Source organism: Perna viridis, chromosome 3, assembly GCF_037379345.1.
Source record: "Perna viridis isolate PV_CMFRI_1.1 ecotype Kerala chromosome 3, ASM3737934v1, whole genome shotgun sequence".
Lineage (NCBI taxonomy): Eukaryota > Metazoa > Mollusca > Bivalvia > Mytilida > Mytilidae > Perna > Perna viridis.
The window spans coordinates 5,233,252-5,255,442 of record NC_142447.1 but is presented as its reverse complement, the minus strand read 5'-3'; the positions used below and the strand labels follow the sequence as shown (position 1 = coordinate 5,255,442).

At 34.0% G+C, this 22,191-nt stretch overlaps 1 protein-coding gene across 3 annotated transcripts; it reads left to right on the top strand.

Annotated features, from left to right (window-relative positions):
* The first annotated feature begins 8,479 nt into the window (after positions 1–8,479).
* On the top strand, positions 8,480–21,492 carry LOC148620763 (trans-1,2-dihydrobenzene-1,2-diol dehydrogenase-like). Of its 3 annotated transcripts, none has more exons than XM_088574562.1 (8): positions 8,480–8,503; positions 13,674–13,821; positions 14,760–14,871; positions 15,178–15,341; positions 18,067–18,316; positions 19,212–19,339; positions 20,528–20,678; positions 21,295–21,492. In XM_088574562.1, exons 2-8 carry the CDS (start codon positions 13,717–13,719, stop codon positions 21,390–21,392), a joined length of 1,008 nt encoding a protein of 335 aa, XP_088430688.1. In that variant the 5' UTR covers positions 8,480–8,503; positions 13,674–13,716; the 3' UTR covers positions 21,393–21,492. The 3 variants fall into 3 exon arrangements, with proteins under 3 accessions (XP_088430688.1, XP_088430686.1, XP_088430687.1); XM_088574560.1 differs by lacking the exon at positions 8,480–8,503 and adding an exon at positions 10,469–10,555; XM_088574561.1 differs by lacking the exon at positions 8,480–8,503 and adding an exon at positions 10,878–11,020.
* The last annotated feature ends 699 nt before the right edge of the window (positions 21,493–22,191 follow it).

The window sequence follows — 22,191 nt, the reverse complement described above, 5'->3', positions numbered from 1 at the left end:
ATACAACTAAACTTCCAAAGTAGATTTATGTTGAAATACTAGGCAGAAACTATAGACTAAGTTATAAAAATCTCAAGGAAATCAATATGTCTGCCATCCAGCTCAGCAAACTCAAAAAGAATAATACTCACATTCCAAAGGAAACCCCAAAGAGAATTCTAAAGTACATGTGACCTGAATAGACCAATAAATAAAAGAGAAATAAAGAGTTCTATAAATAGCTCATCAGCTTATAGGTAAATCCATCAGTCAGAGTAAATGATTATCAATTACATTGATACAAGTAACAACATGTATACATTTTAATATAAATGTGAGTAAGTTTTAATAAACATATAAACCATTCATTTATTAATCTCAAATCAAATATCATATAATAAATAAAATACAATACATAAATATATTGAAAGAGTAACATTAAATGAATATTATATCCACAGTCAATTCCTGGTTAAATTCCACTCTGCCACATACTCCCCCGGGCCGGTAAATGACGTCTCGGCATTTCATTAATGTAATAGGTGAGGTATGTGTCTCCAATATCTTGAGAATTGAACGCCTGCCTCTGTCTGCAAATCCTTTAGTAAACTAGAATCAGAAGCTAGAGTTGTAATGAACTTAACTTTCTTTTCCCAGTGACTTTGTGGTTTTCCTATTGCAGACTTGGTCATAAGGTACTCACAAGATCTAAATCTTTCTGGTGGCCTCCGTTCTCTGGTGGAACGTCTCAGAACCGGTGTATCTTCTGCATCTGTATCCGGAGAACTATCACTACCAGAATGGTTGATTTCCTGAGTAGTCTCCTCTTGGTCTGTTGAAGCGCTTCTGTTATCCTCAACATCAGACTGGCTATCGTTGACAATGATGATATCTTCCGATTGATGGGCGTCCCCTTCAGTCTCTGTTGACTCCTCATCAGGTCTCTGAACAGAATCCACATCAGCGATAACTAAACCACTGTTGCTCTGTTCCTTTTCCCCAATGACATGATGAACCCATACTGACTCTTCATCTGATGCAACATCCTCTGTTTCATAATGTTTGGTCTGGTCCAGTTCTTTGGCAGGTATCAATCTTGCAGGTGTTACTTTCCGTGGTGCAGGTGTTAGTCTGTCTCGAAGTATTCCAATAGGTAAAAGTAAGTTGTGATGAACAGTCCTGGTTCTTCCTTCCCCATTCTCCTTCCTCACCACAAAAACTGGAATGTCCTCATTCTTCTGAGTAATCACCACATATAGCTCATGCTCCCATCGGTCAGCAAGTTTATGTTTTCCCTCAAAGGCAACTACTTTCACCAACACTCTGTGACATTCTTTCACTGTTCCTCCTCTAACTTTAATATCATAATTGTCCTTCTGCTTCTCTCTAGCTTTCTCTGCAGCGGCCTGTGCTAGTCGATGTGCCTCTGCTATTCGTTCCCGCAACTCCTGGATAAATTTTGATGATGGTTCCTTCTCATTCTCTCTAAAGCCAAACACTGCGTCAACTGGAATTCTTGGATTTCTGCCAAACATCAAAAGATAAGGTGTTTGCCCAGTGCTTTTATGTCAAGTACAGTTGTAATAATGCACCATTGGTCCAACATGTGCCTTCCAGTTGATTTTCTTTTCCTCCCCGAGTGAACCAAGCATATCCAGAAGAGTACGATTAAACCTCTCGGTCATTCCGTTTTCCATCGCATGATAACTGGTAGTGCGCGATTTCTTCATGCCGGTGATGGTACATAACTCCTTCATGATCTGGCTCTCAAAGTTGGCTCCCTGGTCACTGTGTATCCGGTTTGGTATGCCATAATGAACTATGAATTGGTTGTAAAAAGCTTCAGCGGTGGTTTCAGCAAGTTGGTTTCTTGTTGGTACTGCCACAGCAAATCTGGTGAAATGATCTGTGATCACCAATATGTGTTGATGTCCTCCCTTTGATCTTTCTAAGGTCAGATAGTCCATACAAACCAATTCCAATGGTGCTGTAGTGGTAATGTTCACTAGAGGTGCTCGCTGAATTGTCTGCGATTTCCTCCGTACACACCTTCCACATTTCTCAATCCATTCCACAATATCCTTATGCATCCCAGGCCAATAAAACCTATCTCTTACTAAAGATGTAGTGCGATCTTTTCCAGGGTGACCATAATCATCATGCAAAGTCTCAAGAACAGTTGGCACATGAACAGTTGGCAATGCTAGCTGATTCCTAGTCCCATCCTCTGTTGTTGTTGACCGGTACAAAACTCCATCAAAAGGCGTAAGTGACTGAACTGTTTCCTAAGCAAATTAGTTCCGATCTGTTTGCTGGATGGTTTAGAGTTTCTCTTAAGATGTTCCACAATAGTCCTAATGTCTGGATCTTGTTGTTGTACTTTCACCCAGTCGATGATATTACCAGTCTCCAATCCAGTATGATCTTCATCATCTAGTATAACATCCGCTATTAGTGACATACTCTCCACATAGGACTTTGGGATCACAGAGTTGCATATTGCCTGCACCGACTCGTTGTTTATCGTTGGTAGACGACTCATGGCATCAGCATCTGCATTGTTTCTTCCAGGGCGGTACTTGATGTCAAAGTCAAATGCTACAAGCGAAGCAAGCCAACAGTGTCCAGTGGCATCCAACTTAGCAGTGGTAAGGACATAGGTTAACGGATTGTTGTCAGTCAGGACTGTGAACTTCTGGTCATCTGGTCTGAATTTGGCGCTAATTGCCCATTTCAATGCCAGGAACTCTCTTTTGTGTGGTGGATAGTTCTTTTCCGCTTTGCTGATTCCACGACTGGCATAGCTGATGACTCTAAGCTGTTCTCCTTGTTGTTGGTAAAGGACTGCACCAAATGCGTCTCCTGATGCATCTGTATGTATCTCATATGGAAGGGAACTGTCAGCATATCCTAGAATTGGTGCTGTGCTGAGTCTTTCTTTTAGTGTCTTAAAGGCCGTTTCTTGCAGCTCACCCCAATCCTTGATTGGCACCTTTTTGCTATTGTCAGCAGTATCAAACTTATGTCCACTGACATCTTTCAACTCTGGTCTACGCCCTGTGTACAGCATTTTGTGTAGCATGTTGTTCACTTCCTTGGGCAGTACAATTTGCTTCTCCACTGCTCTTCCAAGGATCTCTTGCAGTCGGTTACTCCAAGTAGTAACATCTTCATCATCCTTCTGACGTGCACTATAGAATTCCGCAAGGATCTGTTCTTTATTTTCTACGTTACCATAAACACTGTCAAGAGTTGCCAGTAAGTCATCAATGGTCTTGTGGTCCTGGTACATCACCATTCTAGCTGCTGATCCAGTCAATGACCGACGAATAGCTAAGTCTTTCTGTGTTGTACTGTATGAAAGGTCCTTTTGTATCATCCTAACTTCGTATCGCCTATGTCGTAAGGAGTTTTACCTTTATTGTCTCCACCAGAAAAACTTCTAAGCTTGGGTGATGAAGTTGTGTACACCACTGGTTTGGTATCCATCGCATAAGTCCTCTGCTTTGGAATAGTTCCAGTAGCTGAAGTTGGTGGACCTGTTGGTAATGTAAGTCCGTAAGTCTCCTGTTTCTGCCTTGTCTGGGCTGTGTAGTCTTTTCAAAATCCTCTGGCGTATCACCCTTTGGGTTAAGGCCCATCATCTGGAAAGTCTTAAACATGGTATTATACTGTTGCTGTAAAACTGTTGGACTTGGAGGTTCCTGTTTAGTATCATCAGTTGATGTCATGATAATGATTTGTAGGTAACCAAATATCAATAATCTCTGACCTAGATATACAGTTACAAATATATAACTACTTAAATTCCAAATAAGATACTGATTTACAAAAGTATATACCTACCTTTACTATAAATAGACAGCTAACTTAATACATATATAAAAAAATTGGGGTGAGATGTTAAGCTTCTACGTTAACAAACTCATAAAGTGAGGATAATATTACACAAACAAGTAATGGAAAGTCAATGGGGCTGAATGTTTACTTTGTACATACATTGTATACATATGAAACTCTTTTTTAGGGTTTTCTGCATAGAACTGATGTGGGGATTTTTGATCTGTTGAAAAAAAAAATATGAAAGTTGTCACTAAATATAGAATGTAGGGGTCAGACAGAAGTTTGCATATATGTTTCCAAAACAGTCAGATATAGCTAAATTCAGACATTGGGGTAAAAGTTTTTAGCAGTATGAGATTTATCAGTGGTCTAATTTTCATGTAAATCTGTTAAGCATAGCTGGAGTTATACCCCTTATTCAAGTTTTTTCACTATTTTTAATGTTATTTCTTTCAAAAATCTTCTCCTCTGACACTACCAATAAGAACCAAACTTGGTATAAATTCTGCATAGAACTGATGTGGGGATTCTTTTCATTTGTCAAAAAACATGTTTGCAGTTACTAAAAATAGAACATGGGTAGTCAGACAGACGTTTTTCCGCATATGTCTCAGAAACTATTAGGTTTAGTCAAATACTGATGAGGGTATAAGTGTTTAGCATGATGAGAACAATCATTAGTCAAATTTTAGTGTAAATCTGTTAAGCCATGTTGGAGTTCTTGTACTTTTTCGAAGTTTTTTGCTATTTTTACTGTTATTTTTTTCAAAAATCTTTCCTGACACTACCAGACCAATTAGAACCAAACTAAGTATGAATGTTTCTTATGGTGATCTTCTGTGGGGATTTTTTTTCAGCCTTTCAGAAGATTTTGAAGGATTTCAAACTAATTTGGGGTAGAATGCTTGTGAAATATGTCCCTTTTGGTTTTCAATTTGATTCATTTAAATGCAAAAATCAATTTTAAATGTGACTTGGGACCATCATTTTCTCTTTAAGAGTAGTCAGGGCACCTTTTATGATCGGACAGTGCATACAGTTAGTGTTTAACTTCCATATAAACCTGTTTACGCATATTCTAGGCTGTGTGGAATCGATTTTTCCCTGTCTATGATGCAATTAAACAAGATATTATAAAAGGCAATCTTGGTGAGGTAAACATGATTACTGCTTAGTACTGTACGCCGAAAACTTGTGAAAGGAAAGATTTCAAGCAAGATTTGTGGGGAGGATGTTTCTTGCTCCTTCGTATATACCCTGTTCAGATATACGAGCATGAATCAGAAAGATAATTATACCTATCATGACATTATACCTAACTTTTGTTCCCCTTATTGTTGCACTGTTGTGTCCATGAGCTGCCTTCCCACTGTATATAACACTGGCTTTTCTATTTCTACTGAACAATATGGTAATACACCCATCTTCATCCATACCTAAAAAGGAATTCAACTACAATAAAATGTTTACAGTACAATAACTCCAATTAACTGAATAAAAATCTGCACAAATGCACATGACATGATTGTCCCCCTTTATCCCATAACTTGAAACAAACAAAAAACAGTCAATATACATCAGTAAAATGATATGAAAAATACTAAAAAAAAATTTAGTATAAATTATTTAATTTTTTGAGTAATTTTACAACATAGACAAGGAGATATTGGATGGACAATGATTAAAAGTATTTTTTGTTGAAATCACAATCTAGTTGCAAAAGTGATCATAGCAAATATAACATACGTACAACAAATATTCATCAAAACAATAGATACACATATAAATATCTATACTAAAGAAGACTTAATAAAACTGTATTTTAAACCTAAATTCACTTGCACACTAATGGAAAAACACTGTCAGTATTTAAAGAGTAGATAAATGCACAATCAAATAACATAAAGTTTACTTTCCTTGTTAAAGGGAAGTACCATAACAAAGTTACCAGCGTTTTATCAGGAGTAAATAAATCATTTTTATTTTGCCATCATAGATATATGTATTACAAAAATTGGTCTGCTTAAATATAAAGAGGGTACTCCAGAAAATAGTGAATTGCATCTTCTATCACCCAACTGCTGACTTACTTACGTGAACCACACTCCATAAATTGGAATAATAACTTTAAAAGTTCGTATGGATGCAGTGGAGGACTAAGCAAGAAAATGGGTAAAATGAGAACATGAAGACATTGATTCTCTGTCAGAGTGGTTAAAGGCCGTGAGGTCTTTAATTTTGTAACGAATGAAAGTTTTAAGTAGGTCAATGAGTGGCAATGCTACATCAGTTTTCAAAGACCCCTATGTAGCAAAAGCATTGTCTACTATTCATAACAAATATGTTGTTGTACCAGCAGACAAAGCCCAAAACAACATTGTTTTAATCTGTAAAACTTTTTACATCCAATGTTTATTATCAGAGGTATACGTACAAAATAATGGCATTGATAAGATCTACATTGCTACCACACTCTCCAAAAAAGATATTGTGGAAAACCATAAATCTGTGCTATCCTCTTTTGGTTTCTCTACCAAGGACGATGATTGTGATTTACCGTCTATGTACTGGATATACCACCAACGAATTTGAGATAAAGGTTAGTGTAGACACTGTGAAGTCAGTCAGCCTCATATCTTGACCTACACTTAAAGGAAAACTATTGACCAAATTTTACAACAAACGTGATAACTTTTCATTCAGAATTGTCAACTCTTTTTTCATCAGTGGCAACATCCCTTCAGCACCTGCGTATCGAGTTTTCATATCATAACTAATACGTTATGCCAGAGCTTGCCGAAACTACGCAGGCTTTTTGTATCGCGCTCAACTTCTTACAATTATGCTTCTGGAACAGGGATATTTGCTACAAGATTAAATTCATCACTACAGAAGTATTATGGTCGTCACGGTGTATCCATCTGCACCATGAAAACTGATTTGTTCAACGTGTCATAGTTTTCCTTTCCTATTTCGTCTACCCCGGACTTGACTTTTTATGAGCAACTCGACGGGTTTTTCTAGAAAAGCAGAGGATGCTTATCCTACCGGTACACCTAGGCCATGCTCCAAGTTTTTAGTGGAGTCCGAGTTTCTCATTTACTTTTGTTTCTTTGTATGTATTATTTTGGTTATTTCATGTTCTTTGTTGTGTTTGTCTGTTTTCCATATCTGGTCTTTGTCCCTGGATTACATTCTTTTGATTTCCGCTAGAATCTTGGTTCCCTTGATTATTCTTTAACATAGCAAACATGGACTTTATCATTTGTGAATATTGGGATATGGGGGACCCATGCCTTATCCATTACTCCTCCTACATCACTGAATGGAATTGAATAAAACTTTCATAGAATTTTTATATAATTCGATTGCACACCTGTTTTTTTTAGATTTCAATCAAAATCAACACAGAAGTTAAACGGTGCATGTTATTATATGGGGGAGTAGGGGTATCAAGTAAGTGAGCATTGATCACAGTTTTTGTAGTCTAGTTGTGTTTTAATTTTGACTCTACGTGAAGCATTTTGTCAGAAGTTATCTCACTTATTCAGAACAAAATCTCAAGGAAATGTCTTTCTAGTTGTATCTTTTAATATGCCTTGCAACTTAAACTTGGGGGCATGTTGATTTACCCTCAACTGTATGTCCATGCCATATATTTTCATATGATAACTCAAAAACATTGGCAAAAAACTTTTGTGGACGTGTATATAAAGAGAATAGATATGGTGAGTATAGCCCCAAAACAACATTACAGTAAAATAATGCCCTTATAGACTCCAGCAAGATGTACAGAGGCCAGAAATTCCTGACTTGGGACTGGCACAAAAAAATGGGATGGGGTTAAAGTACTTTGGTGCCATCACAAACATTTCAAATCTGACCACTATGGAAAAAAATAATATATAATTTAGCACACGTAATAATCAGTTAAAAAAGACTGATTCCCTTGTAAAAACAGAAATAAAGAAACTGATTACAAGTTACACAAATGCACAAAGACATTACTACTAGCAGTTAACTGATATGCCAGTTCTAGACCAGTTTAAACGTACAAAAAGTTGTCCTCATCATATTCAATATCAATCCCAATTTTTCCCATGTGTGGATTGAGAACTATGGTACATCATAAGTACAATACAATAAAGACAAAACCCAGGTCATGCCAAAAAAAAACTGCTTTCAAATATAGTGTTATTTTTTATGCAAAGGCTCTGTGAGCAAATTAATGTTAAGAGGGAGTCTATGCAAAAACCAGATAGTGAGTGGCACATGACAAATTTTATTTTCAAAATGTTTCACCCATTTCATATCGCAAATGAATCCTTTCTCAAAGTTGAATGTTGGTTTTTTATTGACTGCAATATCTAAAAGAGAAAGTATCGATATTCATTGAAAAGGGTGATAACTCTTTCATTATGTGCAAAATGTTGTTGCTTTATAATAATTTCTGAGTCATTCATTCTAGATTCAAAAGAAACTTTATACTTTTTGACATACATATGGTATGTTCATTTCACTGGAACAAAACATTAGTGGGATGAAATCAACCCTGTGCCACTTACATCATAGGATCTGCCTGATGTTTACATTGGCAGTTTCTTAAAACTAAAAATGCTATCTTTAACAATCTGACATCAATATCACAACTATATCCCAAAGGAAATGGTTAATTTAACAGGTAAGTCAACTCATTGGGTGAGTATTGAGATTTCTGTGCTTTGTGAGGAATATTGCCATAGAATATAGGGTGGGAGATACCTGCACGTATTAGTCGTTTACAAGTTCATTTGTGTGATAGAATGAGTTTCTTGTATCAGCTGGACAATTTTGTGAATTATTTTTATGAGCTTGTGATATAAAAAACCTTGTAATTTCTTGGTCATATAAAGATTTCTTTCATTAAAATCCAAAACACTTTTACAAATACAAGCAAATCGAACCAAATGTGATTTGTAAACACCGATAGATATCCATACTGGGGAGCTCCCTTTAATTTCTTTTTAAATTCCTTTTTTTTTCAAGTTATCGACAATTTTTCATAGAAAAGGTTGGTGTTTTCCCGTTTTTGCACAGTAACTCGAAATGCTTCCGTCATTTCTAATGAAACTTTGAGAAAGTTATATATCTATAGTGGGAAGCTCCCTTTAATTTCTTTTTAATTTAATTTTCCAATTTTTTTTTATGAGTTATTGAAATTCATTCATAAAAAACTGGGGTTTTTCCTATTTTCCCACAATAACTCAAAAACGCTTCCAACAATTGAAACGAAGTCAAGGGGTATGTGGAAGGTCTCTTTATTTTTTAAAAAACAATTTTGTTGTTTTCAAGTTTTGCAAATTCATTATAATAAAGAGAAGTTTTTGCACAATAACTCAAAAATGCTGTCATAATTAGATTTAAACTTTTGGAAAGTGTATATATCTAAATTGGGATGCTGCCTTGATTTTTTGAAATTTATAATAAATTGCAGATACTTGTGTTGTATGTCAACATTTTTGCAAAGGTATTTGAGCCAAATCAGCATTGTAAAACCTATCTTTTAAGTACTTCTCTGTCTAAGAATCGGGCAAATGTATATTAAGTGTGGCACATGAAGGAACAAACGCAAAGATTTTATTGCAATAACCAATTAATCATACCTGATAACCACCAGAAATAACCATCAAAATGATTGTAAAATTTGGCTTTCTAAGATATTTATAGCTCAAATTTAGTTGAATTGCACTATGGAAAAATGACGGGAAAATTTTCCCGCACTCTTTCCCTATGCAAGCAGTCAAAAAATATCAATTGTGTCCATGTGGAGTTGGTGAATATTTTCTTCCTCTTCTCTTTAAGAATAATTATTAACTCCTTGTCTGTTTCAATGCTAACTTGTTTTGGAAAAAAATGATTATCTCATATTTATTATATTAATTACTTTCCCTAGTAAAATAAATTTTCAAAACCACAAAAAGTGAAATTTAGTTCTAATTATACTTTTCATCAAAATTTGACCTAATATTAGATATGGGGAATGGTTATTTTGAGAAAATTAAAAACTAAATTAGAACCGGGGTAATTCCATTTACCTTTTATTTAAACTGTATACTGATTGCATGCACTTCATTGAATTTTTCATACAGGACAAACTGTTTTTATAATTTTGTTTCGATTTTGTACCTAGGTGAAGCTATCTCCCCTATTTAATAAAAAAAACCTTTTATTGTAACATTTTAATGCCTCGAGTTATATTCCATTACATTTGTGTGCGCGCAAATTCTTTGATTGCTATTCGTTTGATGTTTAGTTCATAAGAGTAATCAAGGGAACCAAAGTTCTAGCGGAAATCAAAAGAAAGCAATCCATGGACAAAGACCAAACATGGAAAACAAACAACTAAAATAATACATACAAAGTAACAAAAGCAAATGTGCAACTGGGACTCCACTTAAAACTGGGAGCTTATTTCAATTATATTCTACTTGATATAGGTAACATTTCTTGTAAAAATTACATGTATCAGGATAAAGTAAATAAGTCAAATGGAATTTTCGTTATAATAATAAAGGTTCGAGATTTATTAAATCCCTATACATGTACAAGATAGTAAACTGATTATAACAACAATACAAATAAACATTTAACAAAGGTAAGTGAACTTTTTAACGAAGCTCATACATGTACTTGTAGTGTACCGTCTAGGTCTGATAACTATATCTATACCTGGCTTAGGATTTCGTTTAAATAGGTAGGTCCCGATGGTCTTTTTGTGTGATAATATTACTACATAGACCGTATAATGAAAAAGATATACGATGTACATGCAATGACATTTTTTGGTTATGCTGAAACCCCTTGGGGACCCCTTATTGTCTTAATAAAATTGTTTTCCTTGTAAATGAGTTCTTGAAGGAAACCTTCTAATATCAATATAAGATGATTTTTTTATGTTTGATTCTTTACATTTTTTGAATCTTTGAAAACTATATTCCATTTTCTACCCATGTAATATAAAGTACTGGTATGTTTCTTTTTGTACTCATGCAATATAGTGTTGGGCAAACAGACTTTGGGTTGGACATAGGTCAGTGTCGTTAGATATTTTAATCCCCTACATGTTTACACTCTGTCCTTCGTCAATCTGTCTGGCTGTTGCATACATGTTTTCCTGACTTTTTTAACCAATCAATCTCAGATGTTGAGACGAATTCTTGTGAGTATTAAGTTATTGGTTAAAGATCATGTCTAAGTTTGGTTCAGGTTTTGTTTTAAAAAGATCTTATGTAGGACATATTACATTTGATTTAATGGAAAAAACTTTCAAATTTGCATGCCATTTCTTCACATAATTTAAGTATACATCTGGGAAACATTGACATGTTCACTCCGCCCCCAATTTTTCCATGAACAGATCGAAAGGGGGCGGGGGGGGGCAACCCCTCCTTATCAATATGCAAAAAATATTAAGATAGCACATGTTTGTGTGATCAAAGTAAAAGACAACCTACCTACATATACCTACTAGCTACTCTATTTTTTTTCAAAGTTGTGCGGCCTAGAAAAAGAATGTCTGTTTGAGGTTACATTGGATGAAAAAATAAGGTAGATAGGTACATTTTTCTTGTAGGTAGAATCAATTATTTCATAATATTATTAAAAGGATTCCTTGTCTTTAAGAGTGATCAACTAAAAATCAAAGTTCAGCGGCATTTCATACAAAATACCAAGAAAATGTAGGCAGAAAAAAATACGGTAGGTAGGGGAACCTAATTTTTATCTGGCCTAATAGGAAGCACACATTATTATATTTTTGGCCTCATATAAATAATAGTGTAATGTTTGGAGACCCATTCTCCCCCCAGAATATTTTGTACATTGACCAAATACATGTACACCTTTACAGGAAATTACATTTGTTGCTGGTGCAATAAAGTAGTTACTAAATAAACACAACTCCAAAACTAGATTTTCCAGAGATAAACATTCATAACATGCATGTGCAAAGTTAAAAGCTTTGTTGTTTTTACTGGGATTAGGACCCTTATCACTGATTATTTATTTTTAATACTCCTCTAAGATTCAGGTTAAATGTGTATAAGGTGTAGTACATGAAAAAAAAACGCAGTAGTTTTGTTGCATTTTCTAAGTATTTCACCTTATTACATCCAAAATTATCAAAGTGGTGAACTTGTAAGTTTGTCTCTTCAAAATATTGAAAGGTCAAATGAACTATGGAAAAAGCAGGACAATTTCCCCACACTTTTACCCTATATGCAGTAAAAATATCTACATCACAGATGCTTCAGAATTAACTTAGCTACTTGTTTAGTTGTTTTCTAGATATACATTTAGGTAAAAAAGACCAAATTTAGAAATATGATGTGCCACCTTTTGCTTGATTCTTACACGGAATGGTTCGTAAAATAAAAGTTCTATTTTCACTTTGAATAAGCAAAAAATAATACTTGGAAAAATTAGAAGTAAGGCATACATTTAGGGATAACCATAGGCTCTGCTAGTTTTGAAACCAAAAAAAATGTTTGTTCGATGAATCTTACTAAAGGCTTTAAAGCACTTTCTCTAAACGAAGCAAAAGTCTGTGAAAAAGAATAAGTCAAAGGTATTAATAGGTTAATATTTTTATATATCTAAGTACAAATGTAGTATGAAAACAAATTATGACTTATCATTTGATCAGGGTAATTTTTTCCAAATTGAGATCGAAGTTATGAGTTAATTCATGTTAATAAATCCACCCGTACTCTAGTAATAGTTCGACTACTATTTTGGAAGACAAAACGCAATGGTATTAGCGTAAAATGAGAATGGTGAAAATTGGAATCTGATAAATATGGTTCCAACAGTCTAGAATTCTACATTTAAAACAGCTTGACTAGAAACCAATTTTGGTGGGAAAAATGTATATCATATCTGTTGACGTTAAGGGTTTGGAACAGCTCATGAGGGATATTCTCCCCAAATGTCACTGTTTCATGTGGGAGATTTTTATGGAACAGCAATTGTTTTGTTGTAAAAATTAAATTCTTAATTATTTTTTCGCAGAAAAATGAAAGGGTGGGGAACGGGGATTATGGTTAGGAACCAAAAACCATGGCTAAAATAAAAGGGGTAGAGAAGTGGTGGTAAGGAATGTGGGAGGTTATGGTCTAGGGGGAGGGAAGTGGGAATGAAATACCGCCTGTCCACCCCTTGTAAAATTGTATATCCTCCACTCTAATTAATATCATTGCATTGTTATAGTTCCTACTTCCACATGTACCGTGTAGAACAAAAAATAACATGGTTAAACGTAACAAATGCACCAGCTTATAACCTAAATACAAAATATATTTGTAGATTGTTTCTTTTAAGTCATTTTTAATTGCCCTGTGAAAGTTTTCCAGCTCAGTGGCAAATCATTATCCTGTTTGCCAGAACAATATGTTGATATTGTTGGTGTCTTTTCCTCATGAGGTAAAACATAATGCACTACAATTTATATGTATTTGACATAACGCTTCTGGACCATTTTGTATGGTTTTCTCACAAACTCTTATGTTTAATTTTTTGTTGCTTGTCTTTTTGGTGGATGACTTTCTCGTTGTCAAGCATACCATATCTCCTATTTTTATATCTTAAAGAACTTGTGAGTCCCATCTTCATCTTACCATGCCATAGGCGTAACCGAGGTGGGGGTGGGGGCAAAGAACCTGGACCCGCTTTTTGCTAAAAAAATTTTGTTGATTATATAGAAAAAAAAACTGTGAATCAACCTCTTCCCCCAGTTAGTACCGCCCCCTTATAGAATGTGAGGATTTGCCACTGCATACTAAAAGTAGATATCATTTTAAAATTCTGAATTCAAGACCATACAACTTGAATAAGCAGAAACACACATCCGTGGTTACTATGGAGAAAGATGTACTAAGATGGGGTATTTGTGGAGCTGGTATGATCTGCAATGACTTCTGTTCAGCTTTATTATCTCCTAAAGAACAAGACAGAAAACACAAGGTACCTATATCTAATGTAAAATCAGAAATTATTGTATGAATTCACAATCAAACCTTTTTTAGCAACCACCTGTATACAGCAATATAAAGAGAATGGATGTGATGAATATGTCAAAGAGACAAAAACCCCAGAGGGATGAAAAATGTTAGCTCAAGGCCAACGATGGGTCTTCAATGAACGACGAATAAATCCTCACACCAGCAGGTGTAATTAAGATATCCCTTTGTAAGGCATTCTATAAAAAAATAACATATATAAAGACCAACTGTCATAATTTGACCATGAATTGCTCTCCCTTGGAGGGTCACTTAAAACTTATTTATTTTTTTTATTTCAGTTTTGCTTTTTTCTATGTTATCTTAATTCCAGTGAAATAAAAAAAAATTCACTGAAAATTAGTATAATTGTTCCTTAGGTATGACCATTAGGAATTTTTATCCAAGAAAAAACATGGCTGCTTTACAAAAATAGAATGTTGCTTATCAAGCCAGGTGAACCATCCATGCTCTTTAGAGCCTCCAGTTCACATTGTGCAATATTTTTGTTGCAAGATAAAATGCACCGACATATGAAACCTGTTAACCTTCAAGACTCCTGTTGCAGAAGATCTCCAGCAATGCAACTTAAAATTGTAGATTTTGTTTAACTTAGATATCAACTCAGTATTATTTGTTTGACTATAAATTATTAAAATGAAATATATAGAAAATTCTTATGATAATATACAATTTGTAACAACAATTTTTAAGGAGATGCTGCCCAGTACACAATTTCTTATAGCAAAATATTTTATCTCAGAATTGTAAAAAAATCTTTTGAGTCTTTTGGAAACTGCATATATGTTTCATGAAAATGAGAAAGTTCATTATAATTTTCATGGTTCAAAATCCTGAATGAAATCTAGAAATAGAAATATTTCAGGCTGTGTTTTATTGCAGTTAGTAGCAATCGGAGCAAGGTCTAAGGAGTCCGCAGACAGGTTTGCTGGTACATTTGGGATTCCTAAAGCCTATGGCACATATCAAGAAATAGCAGATGACCCTGACATAGGTAAATGTGTATGTTAAAGAATGATGATTTTCAAGATTCTGATAATAGGGCATACAGCTGGAGTATCGGTAAGGAACTTTCTTACTATAAATTGGGTAGGAGAAGGTATATTGCCCTCAACATTTTTCACAATGTTATATTGCTTTTTTTAGATATTAAAGTAGGAATCATTGCCATGCTGTTGAATTCATATTCAAAAGAAATACTTTTACTTTAATAATACTGAAGTAGTAATTCTAAAGTAACCCCATAGACAAATGTACTTGTTGGGTAAAAGTAGTTATTCATTTAAATGGATTATTTCAGAGGTTGTTTATATAGGAGTTATCCACCCTGAACATGTCAGATTAAGTAGGATGATGTTAGAAGCAGGTAAACATGTTCTATGTGAAAAACCATTGGCTGAATCATGGGAAGAGTGCAGAAAGGTTATTGACTTTGCAAGAGAGAGGAAGTTACTACTAGTAGAGGTATAACAATGTATCATATTAACTTTTTTTTTGAAGATTTTTATAGAATAGGGTTGAACGTTTACTTTGTATATACATTGTACACATATGAAACTCTTTTTAGCTCACCTTGTTTAAAGGGCCATATGAGCTGTTGCCATCAATTGGCATCCGTGGTCATTAACAATTTTTCAAAACTCAATTAGAGCCAAACTTTGTATGATTATTCTTTAGGGTGTTCTGCTTAGAATTAAGTTTTTCACATATATATCCAAAATAGCTACATATAGCCTTTCTGCTATTTTTACTGTTAATCTTCTCCTCTGACAATACTAGACCAATGAAAACCAAACTTGGTAAGAATTCTGCATAGAACTGATGTGGGATTTTTTATTTGTCGAAAAACATGGTTTCCATTACTAAAAATAGAACATGGGTGGTCAGACAGCAGTTTTTATCGCATATATCACAGAAACTATTAGGATTAGTCAAATACTGACGTGGGTATAAGTGTTTAGCATGATGAGATCTGTCAGTCAAATTTCAGTGTAAATCTGTTAAGCCATGTTGGAGTTACTGTACTTTTTAAAGTTTTTTTTTCTATGTTTACTGTTATTTCTTTCAAAAATCTTTCATGACACTACCATACAAATTAGAACCAAACTTAGTATGAATGTTTCTTAGAGTGATCTCCATAGAACTTCTGTGGTGATTTTTGATCCGTTGAAAAACATGCTGCCATTACTTAAATTTGAACATTGAGGTCGGACAAAAATTGTTAAACTTATCTGAATTCTTACATAGGATTAATGTTGAGCATGATGAGATCTATCCATGGTAACATTTGCACGTAAATCTGTTAAGCCATGTTGGAGTTTTTCAATGTTTTGTTTTGCTTTTTTTAATGTTATAACTTAATTTTTTTAAAAAAACTTTTTGAAGATTTTGATAGCATAGGGTTGAACATTTACTTTATACATATATTGCACACATTTGAAACTTTTTTTAGCTCACATGGCCTAAAGTATCGCCATCACTTGGCATCCATCGTCCTGGTTGTTAACAATTTTTCACTCTGACACTACTCTGACAGACCAATTAGAACTAAACTTTGTATGAATGTTCCTTAGATTGTTCTGCATAGAACTGATATGGGGATTTTTGATCAGTCGAAAAACATGGCTGCTGTTACTAAAATAGAATATAGGGGTCAGACAGAAGGTTTTGTTTACTTATATCTTCAATTACTTTAGTTATAGCCAGATTCTGACTGGGTAAAATGTTAAGCATGATGAGATCTATTTGAGGTTAAATTTTTGTGTTAATCTTTTAATCCATGTCTAAGTTATTGCCCTTTCTATCGTTTTGTTTTGTTGTTGCAATTAGAACTAAACCTGTATGAATGCTTCTTGGAGTGTTTTTCTTAGAACTGGCGTGGGGATTTTTGATCCGTTTTTGAATGACCTTAAGTACTTAAAATAGAACATAGTGGTCAAACAGAAGTTTTTGCATATATCTCCAAAACCTTTAATTATAGTCAAATTCTGACATGGGGTAAAAAAATTATCATGATGAGATATATCTGTGGTGAAATTTGCATGTAAATATGTATAACCATTTTGGAGTCATTGCCCTTTTTCGACAACTTTTTGTTCTTTTTATGTTATCACTTTAAAGAGGAGGCACCTTTCAGTGAGCTCACTCACATATAGTTTTTACAGGAATGGGTTCATGAGATTTCGGGATAGAGGTACATGCTTGAATAAACAGCAACCTGTAAAATTAAAGTATGGCAGATGTGATGTTGCCTGAATTGAGCTGTGAAGGCGGAAAACATACATTTAAGGAGGTAGAGATAGGATAACGGACATAACTCTTTAAATCAGTGATATGTTTGTATCATATTCAATTTCACCAAAGCCTATTAAGCTTTCATTTGAAACAGAATGAAATCTGTCCAAGTTACTTTGATACTTTCATGATGTTGATGTAAAATGCTGAATACAAACGTAACAATGACTTGTAAGAGTTGTGTCCCTTACTCTAGGTCTACCTCCTTAAAAGGCAACTGAAAGAGTAATCAATGGTACCTAGGTTATAGCGGTAATCAAAAGAATGTAATCCAGGGACAAAGACCAGACATGGAAAACAGACATACACAACATAGAACAAAAAGTAACTAAAATCATACATACAAAGTAACAAAAGCAAATGAACTCAGACTCCACTAAAAAAACTGAGAACATAGACCAGGTTCACCGGTAGGGTAAACGTAAGCGACCTTTGCTTTTCTAGAAACACCCGCCGAGTTGCTCATAAAAGACAAGTCTGGGGTAGACGAAAGAGGAAAGGAAGACTATGAAATGTTGAACAAATCAGTTTTCAGCTGTATCATGAATGGCTTAAAATTGTTCTCTTCAAAGCGAAGTATTTCAGAAATGGTGTATACAGAGAGGAATTGATTGAATTTGGAATACTAAATTTTTGAACATCATAAAAATTGATTCAGACAAATGTAGCCCTTCTGTCTTCACATCATACGACGATTAAAAAGATTTTGAAGGATTTTAAATTAATTTGGGTAGAATGTTTGTGAAATATGTCCCTTTTGGTTTTCATTGTGATTCATTTCAATGCAACAATCTACTTTTAATGTGACTTTGGACTCAGATAACATCAAATTCTTCTTTAAGAGTAATTAGGATGGTATTTAACATTCATATAAACTTGTTAGCGTATATTGTAGGCTGTATGGAGTCGATTTTTCCCTGTTTACGATGCAATGAAACAAGATATTAAATCAGGCAATCTTGGTGAGGTAAACATGGTGACTGCCCAGTTTTGTAAACCAAATATTTGTGAAAGGAAAGATTTCAAGAAAGATTTGTCGGGAGGATGTCTCTTGCTCTTTGGTATATACCCTGTTCAGATTGTCACCCATGTTTATGGTGAAATGCCAGAAAAAATTATTGCAGTTGGGAGTCTTAATGAGAAAGGTAATGTACATGTGTAGTTTTGGAGTAAATGTATTTGAATGCTGACCCTCTTCATGTAAGATTAAGAACAATGTCCTAAATAAGTCAGCAGTTGAGTGATAGAAGATGCAATTCACTATTTTCTGGAGTACCCTCTTTATATTCAAGCTGGACAATTTTTATGATACATATATCTATGATGGTGAAATAAAAATGATTTATTTACTCCCGAATAAGTATGCAAGTTATTTAGGTTTAAAATACTATTTTATTAGATCTTCTTTAGTTGATGTATAGATATTTATATGTGTGTATATTTTGTTCACGCATGTTAGTTGTACGCATGTTATATTTGCTATGATTACTAGGGAGCAGAAAACATGAGTTGGTAGAACTTTTGTCCGATCAATTGTTAATTTTGAAATAAAATGTATTTACTTAACTAAAATAAACGTATTTGTAATATGATTTAACTATATTGTAACTAGTTAGCGAGTTCATCAAAAATATATTAATTATATATTCATTTTGGAATCAAGGAATTTTTATCACTATGGGAAAAACTTAACACTTGGTTTTGTCTGCTTGTCAAAAACTGCATGTACATTGTATTATGGTTTACCGTCTTTCTCTCTGTCTGTCTGTCCGTTTATCTGCTTGTCCATGTTGTACAATTACTCAAAAAGGCTATGAGGAATTTCAATAATTCATACTAATTGTTTTCCTTATAGAAGGGAGCTTCATTTCATTTTTCATTTTACAAATGTATATTGACTGATTTTTTGTTTAAAGTTATGGGACTTTGAATAAAGAGGGATGATCATGTCATGTGCATTTGTGCAGTGTTTGTTCAGTTAATTGGAGTTATTATATTGTAAACATTTTAATTTAGTTGCAAATTTGAATTCCTTTTAAGGTATGGATGAAGATGGGTGTATTACCATGCTGTTCAGTAGAAATAGAAAAGCCAGTGTTATATACAGTGGGAAGGCAGCTCATGGACACAATAGTGCAACAATAAGGGGAACTAAAGGCAAAATTCATGTGAGTCATTATGCTATAATGTCATATATAGATATAGGTAAAACAATCTTTCTGATTCGTGCTAGTATATATAATGGTTGTACTGTCTATCTGCTTATACATATGCCCAGTTCTAATCCACAACTCCTCTCATACTGCTGAATGGAATTTGATGAAACATCCACACATTCTTTATCACATGATGTCATTGTGCACTTGTTTTTTTTTTTTTTTTCATCATAATAACTTATGGGGTTCCTGTGTGGTTTCTTAGGAGATGGTGGGGGTTTAAACACGAAACAAGTTTTGCTCTCAGTTTTCATGTTACTTCAGTTTTCGCCAATTTCCGCTTCACAGTTGTTCCTCATATTTATCCCATGTAAATAAAAGTTTGTCATGCATAAAATATGGTCTGGGCTGTCTACAATGTCATGGCTGTGACCTGTGTTCAATAATGCTTTCCATGAGTGTCAAGAAATCATTTCTGTTCCTAGATTCTTTATGAAAATATCATTTAAGTTCTACACAATGGATGTTTATTATTTAAGTGCTTGTCTTTGAAAAAAATAATCGTGCAAAGTCTGGAAAATCTGAAACATGCATGTAAAAAATCAAACCATATTAATGTATATTTTCTCTCAAAGAGGTTATTTTTTAGTCAATACAAATGATCACTATTTTATCTCCACAACAATATAAAAGTAAGCAGAATTTTCAATACATTTTTTGTTGACTGAGTTACCTACATTGCAATATATCTGACACCCTTAATATTTAGTTCACAACATTTTGGTCATTATTTCATATCTGTATTTTGTTATTATAATTGTCATTTATGTGAAATGTAGCACAGATCATCTTCTCGTATACTGTCTCAGATACAAAGTAGAAAACCATTTTATGCTCTGTCTTTTATTTTCTTCCATTTAATACTGTAAACGTATTCATTTTATGCTCTGTCTTTTATTTTTTACTGTAAACGTATTAATTTTTATAGTTGCTAATTCTCACGGATTCTGTCAAATCAACATATTTGTGGGTATTAATTTTCGAGGATTCAAACAAAATGTTGTTATGTAAAAATCAGTTTCGCGAGTACTATTTTTTTGCAGTTTTCTATCCACCAGGAAATTGCTAAAATTAGTATACCGTGTACGTTTACATTATAGTACTCCATGGATGAATTACTAAACTTTGTTTTTCAAACAGATTGATGACTGTTTTTGGTGTCCAAAGGAGGCACTGTTGACAACTGGTTTAGTAGAAAACGAAATACCAAAGGGACCAGTTCCTTACATTTATGAAAACAGTGGTGGCTTGATTTATGAAGCAGACCATGTTTATGAGTTAATTAAAAATGGTAAATGTCTTGAAATCACTTCGGGGGTAATTATTCCATTTTATGAAGTGAGATCTTGAAAGAAAGGAAAGTGGCAGGGAAAAAACACCACTCTTAACCAGACACTTTTTAATGTCATAGCATCTTGATTGTATTTTGAACTTAGGTAATACAAATATCTGTAAAAACCAAACAAAATCTATAGTCCACATGGGATAAAAGGATGACAGGGTATGCCATTGGAAAAGTAACAATTTTCAAGCTTTGGAATTTGTAATAAGGTTGGACAAAACAAACATAATTACCGGTATATAAGTCAATAAAATTTACATTACAAATTATATTGATAGTAAAAAAAATCATTGTCCTATCTACTGTTGCAGTTATTTTTATAAAAAAATATATGAAGAAACAATGGTCTACATTTTTTTCAAAAGCACAATGTGTGATTATGTAGGGATTACAGAATCCCAGCAGCCTACTCTATCAAAAAAATATTGGAGTGCCCCCCCCCCCCCATCATCCCCAAAGCTTGTAACATATTTTACTTTATAGTTTTTAAGTGAGGTATCAGCTGCAATCACATACGTTGGTTTCATGGTGTGTAAAAAAAATATATTGTTTGATGTAATTACAGGTCTTTTGGATAGCCCAATATATGGATACAAAGATGTAGAAATGGTTCACAGAATTATGGATGAAATCATGACCCAGATTGGACTTGAATATCACTGAAGTTGTTCTTCAAGATGAAAAGCTGCTACTTCTGTATAGAATTAAATTTATGGGAACAGTAGCTTTTTTTGCAACGAAATAAAAATTCAGATGATTCATAGTGGTGTGTTTTTCTTTTTCTATTCAGCACCAATTTTGGATAGGTATTACGTAATACCCTTAGTTTAATAGACAGGTATGTGTCTGCATTTGCTGCCCTATGGTTTCCAGAAGGTAACTTTTAAGAACTGATTAAAGATTTTTTATCATGTTTGATTTGGTGATAAAATAGAACAGATGAAAGGATTCTTTTTAAACCTTGCACTGCTGTTATGTACATGTGCTATGAAAAATGGATTTGACTTGTTTTGCACAATTTATATATTCACCAATCCAAACAATTGGCTATATAATTTAAAGCCACAAGTATCAAACTGTAACAACTTTTAAATTTCTTCCTGTGGGATTTTCTATTGCATATGGGAAGTAACTCTTGCGGATGGTATACAGTGATAGGGATGTCCATCTGTCCTTCCGTCCGTCCCCTCTAACCTTTCCCCATTGCACAGGGGGGGGGGACATCTCTTGTCCATTACGCCTCCTATACCACTGAATGAAATTGAATGAAGCTTTCAAAGAATCTTTATTACATGTTCCGTTGAGCACATCCTTTTTTAAATTTTGATCGGAATCATTTTTTTGGGTTTCACATGGCAAAACAAGGACTTCGACATTTGTGGATATGGGGTCATTAGGGACCCATCTCTCACTTCTCCTACACCACTAAATGGAATTGAATGAAACTTTCACAGAATCTTTA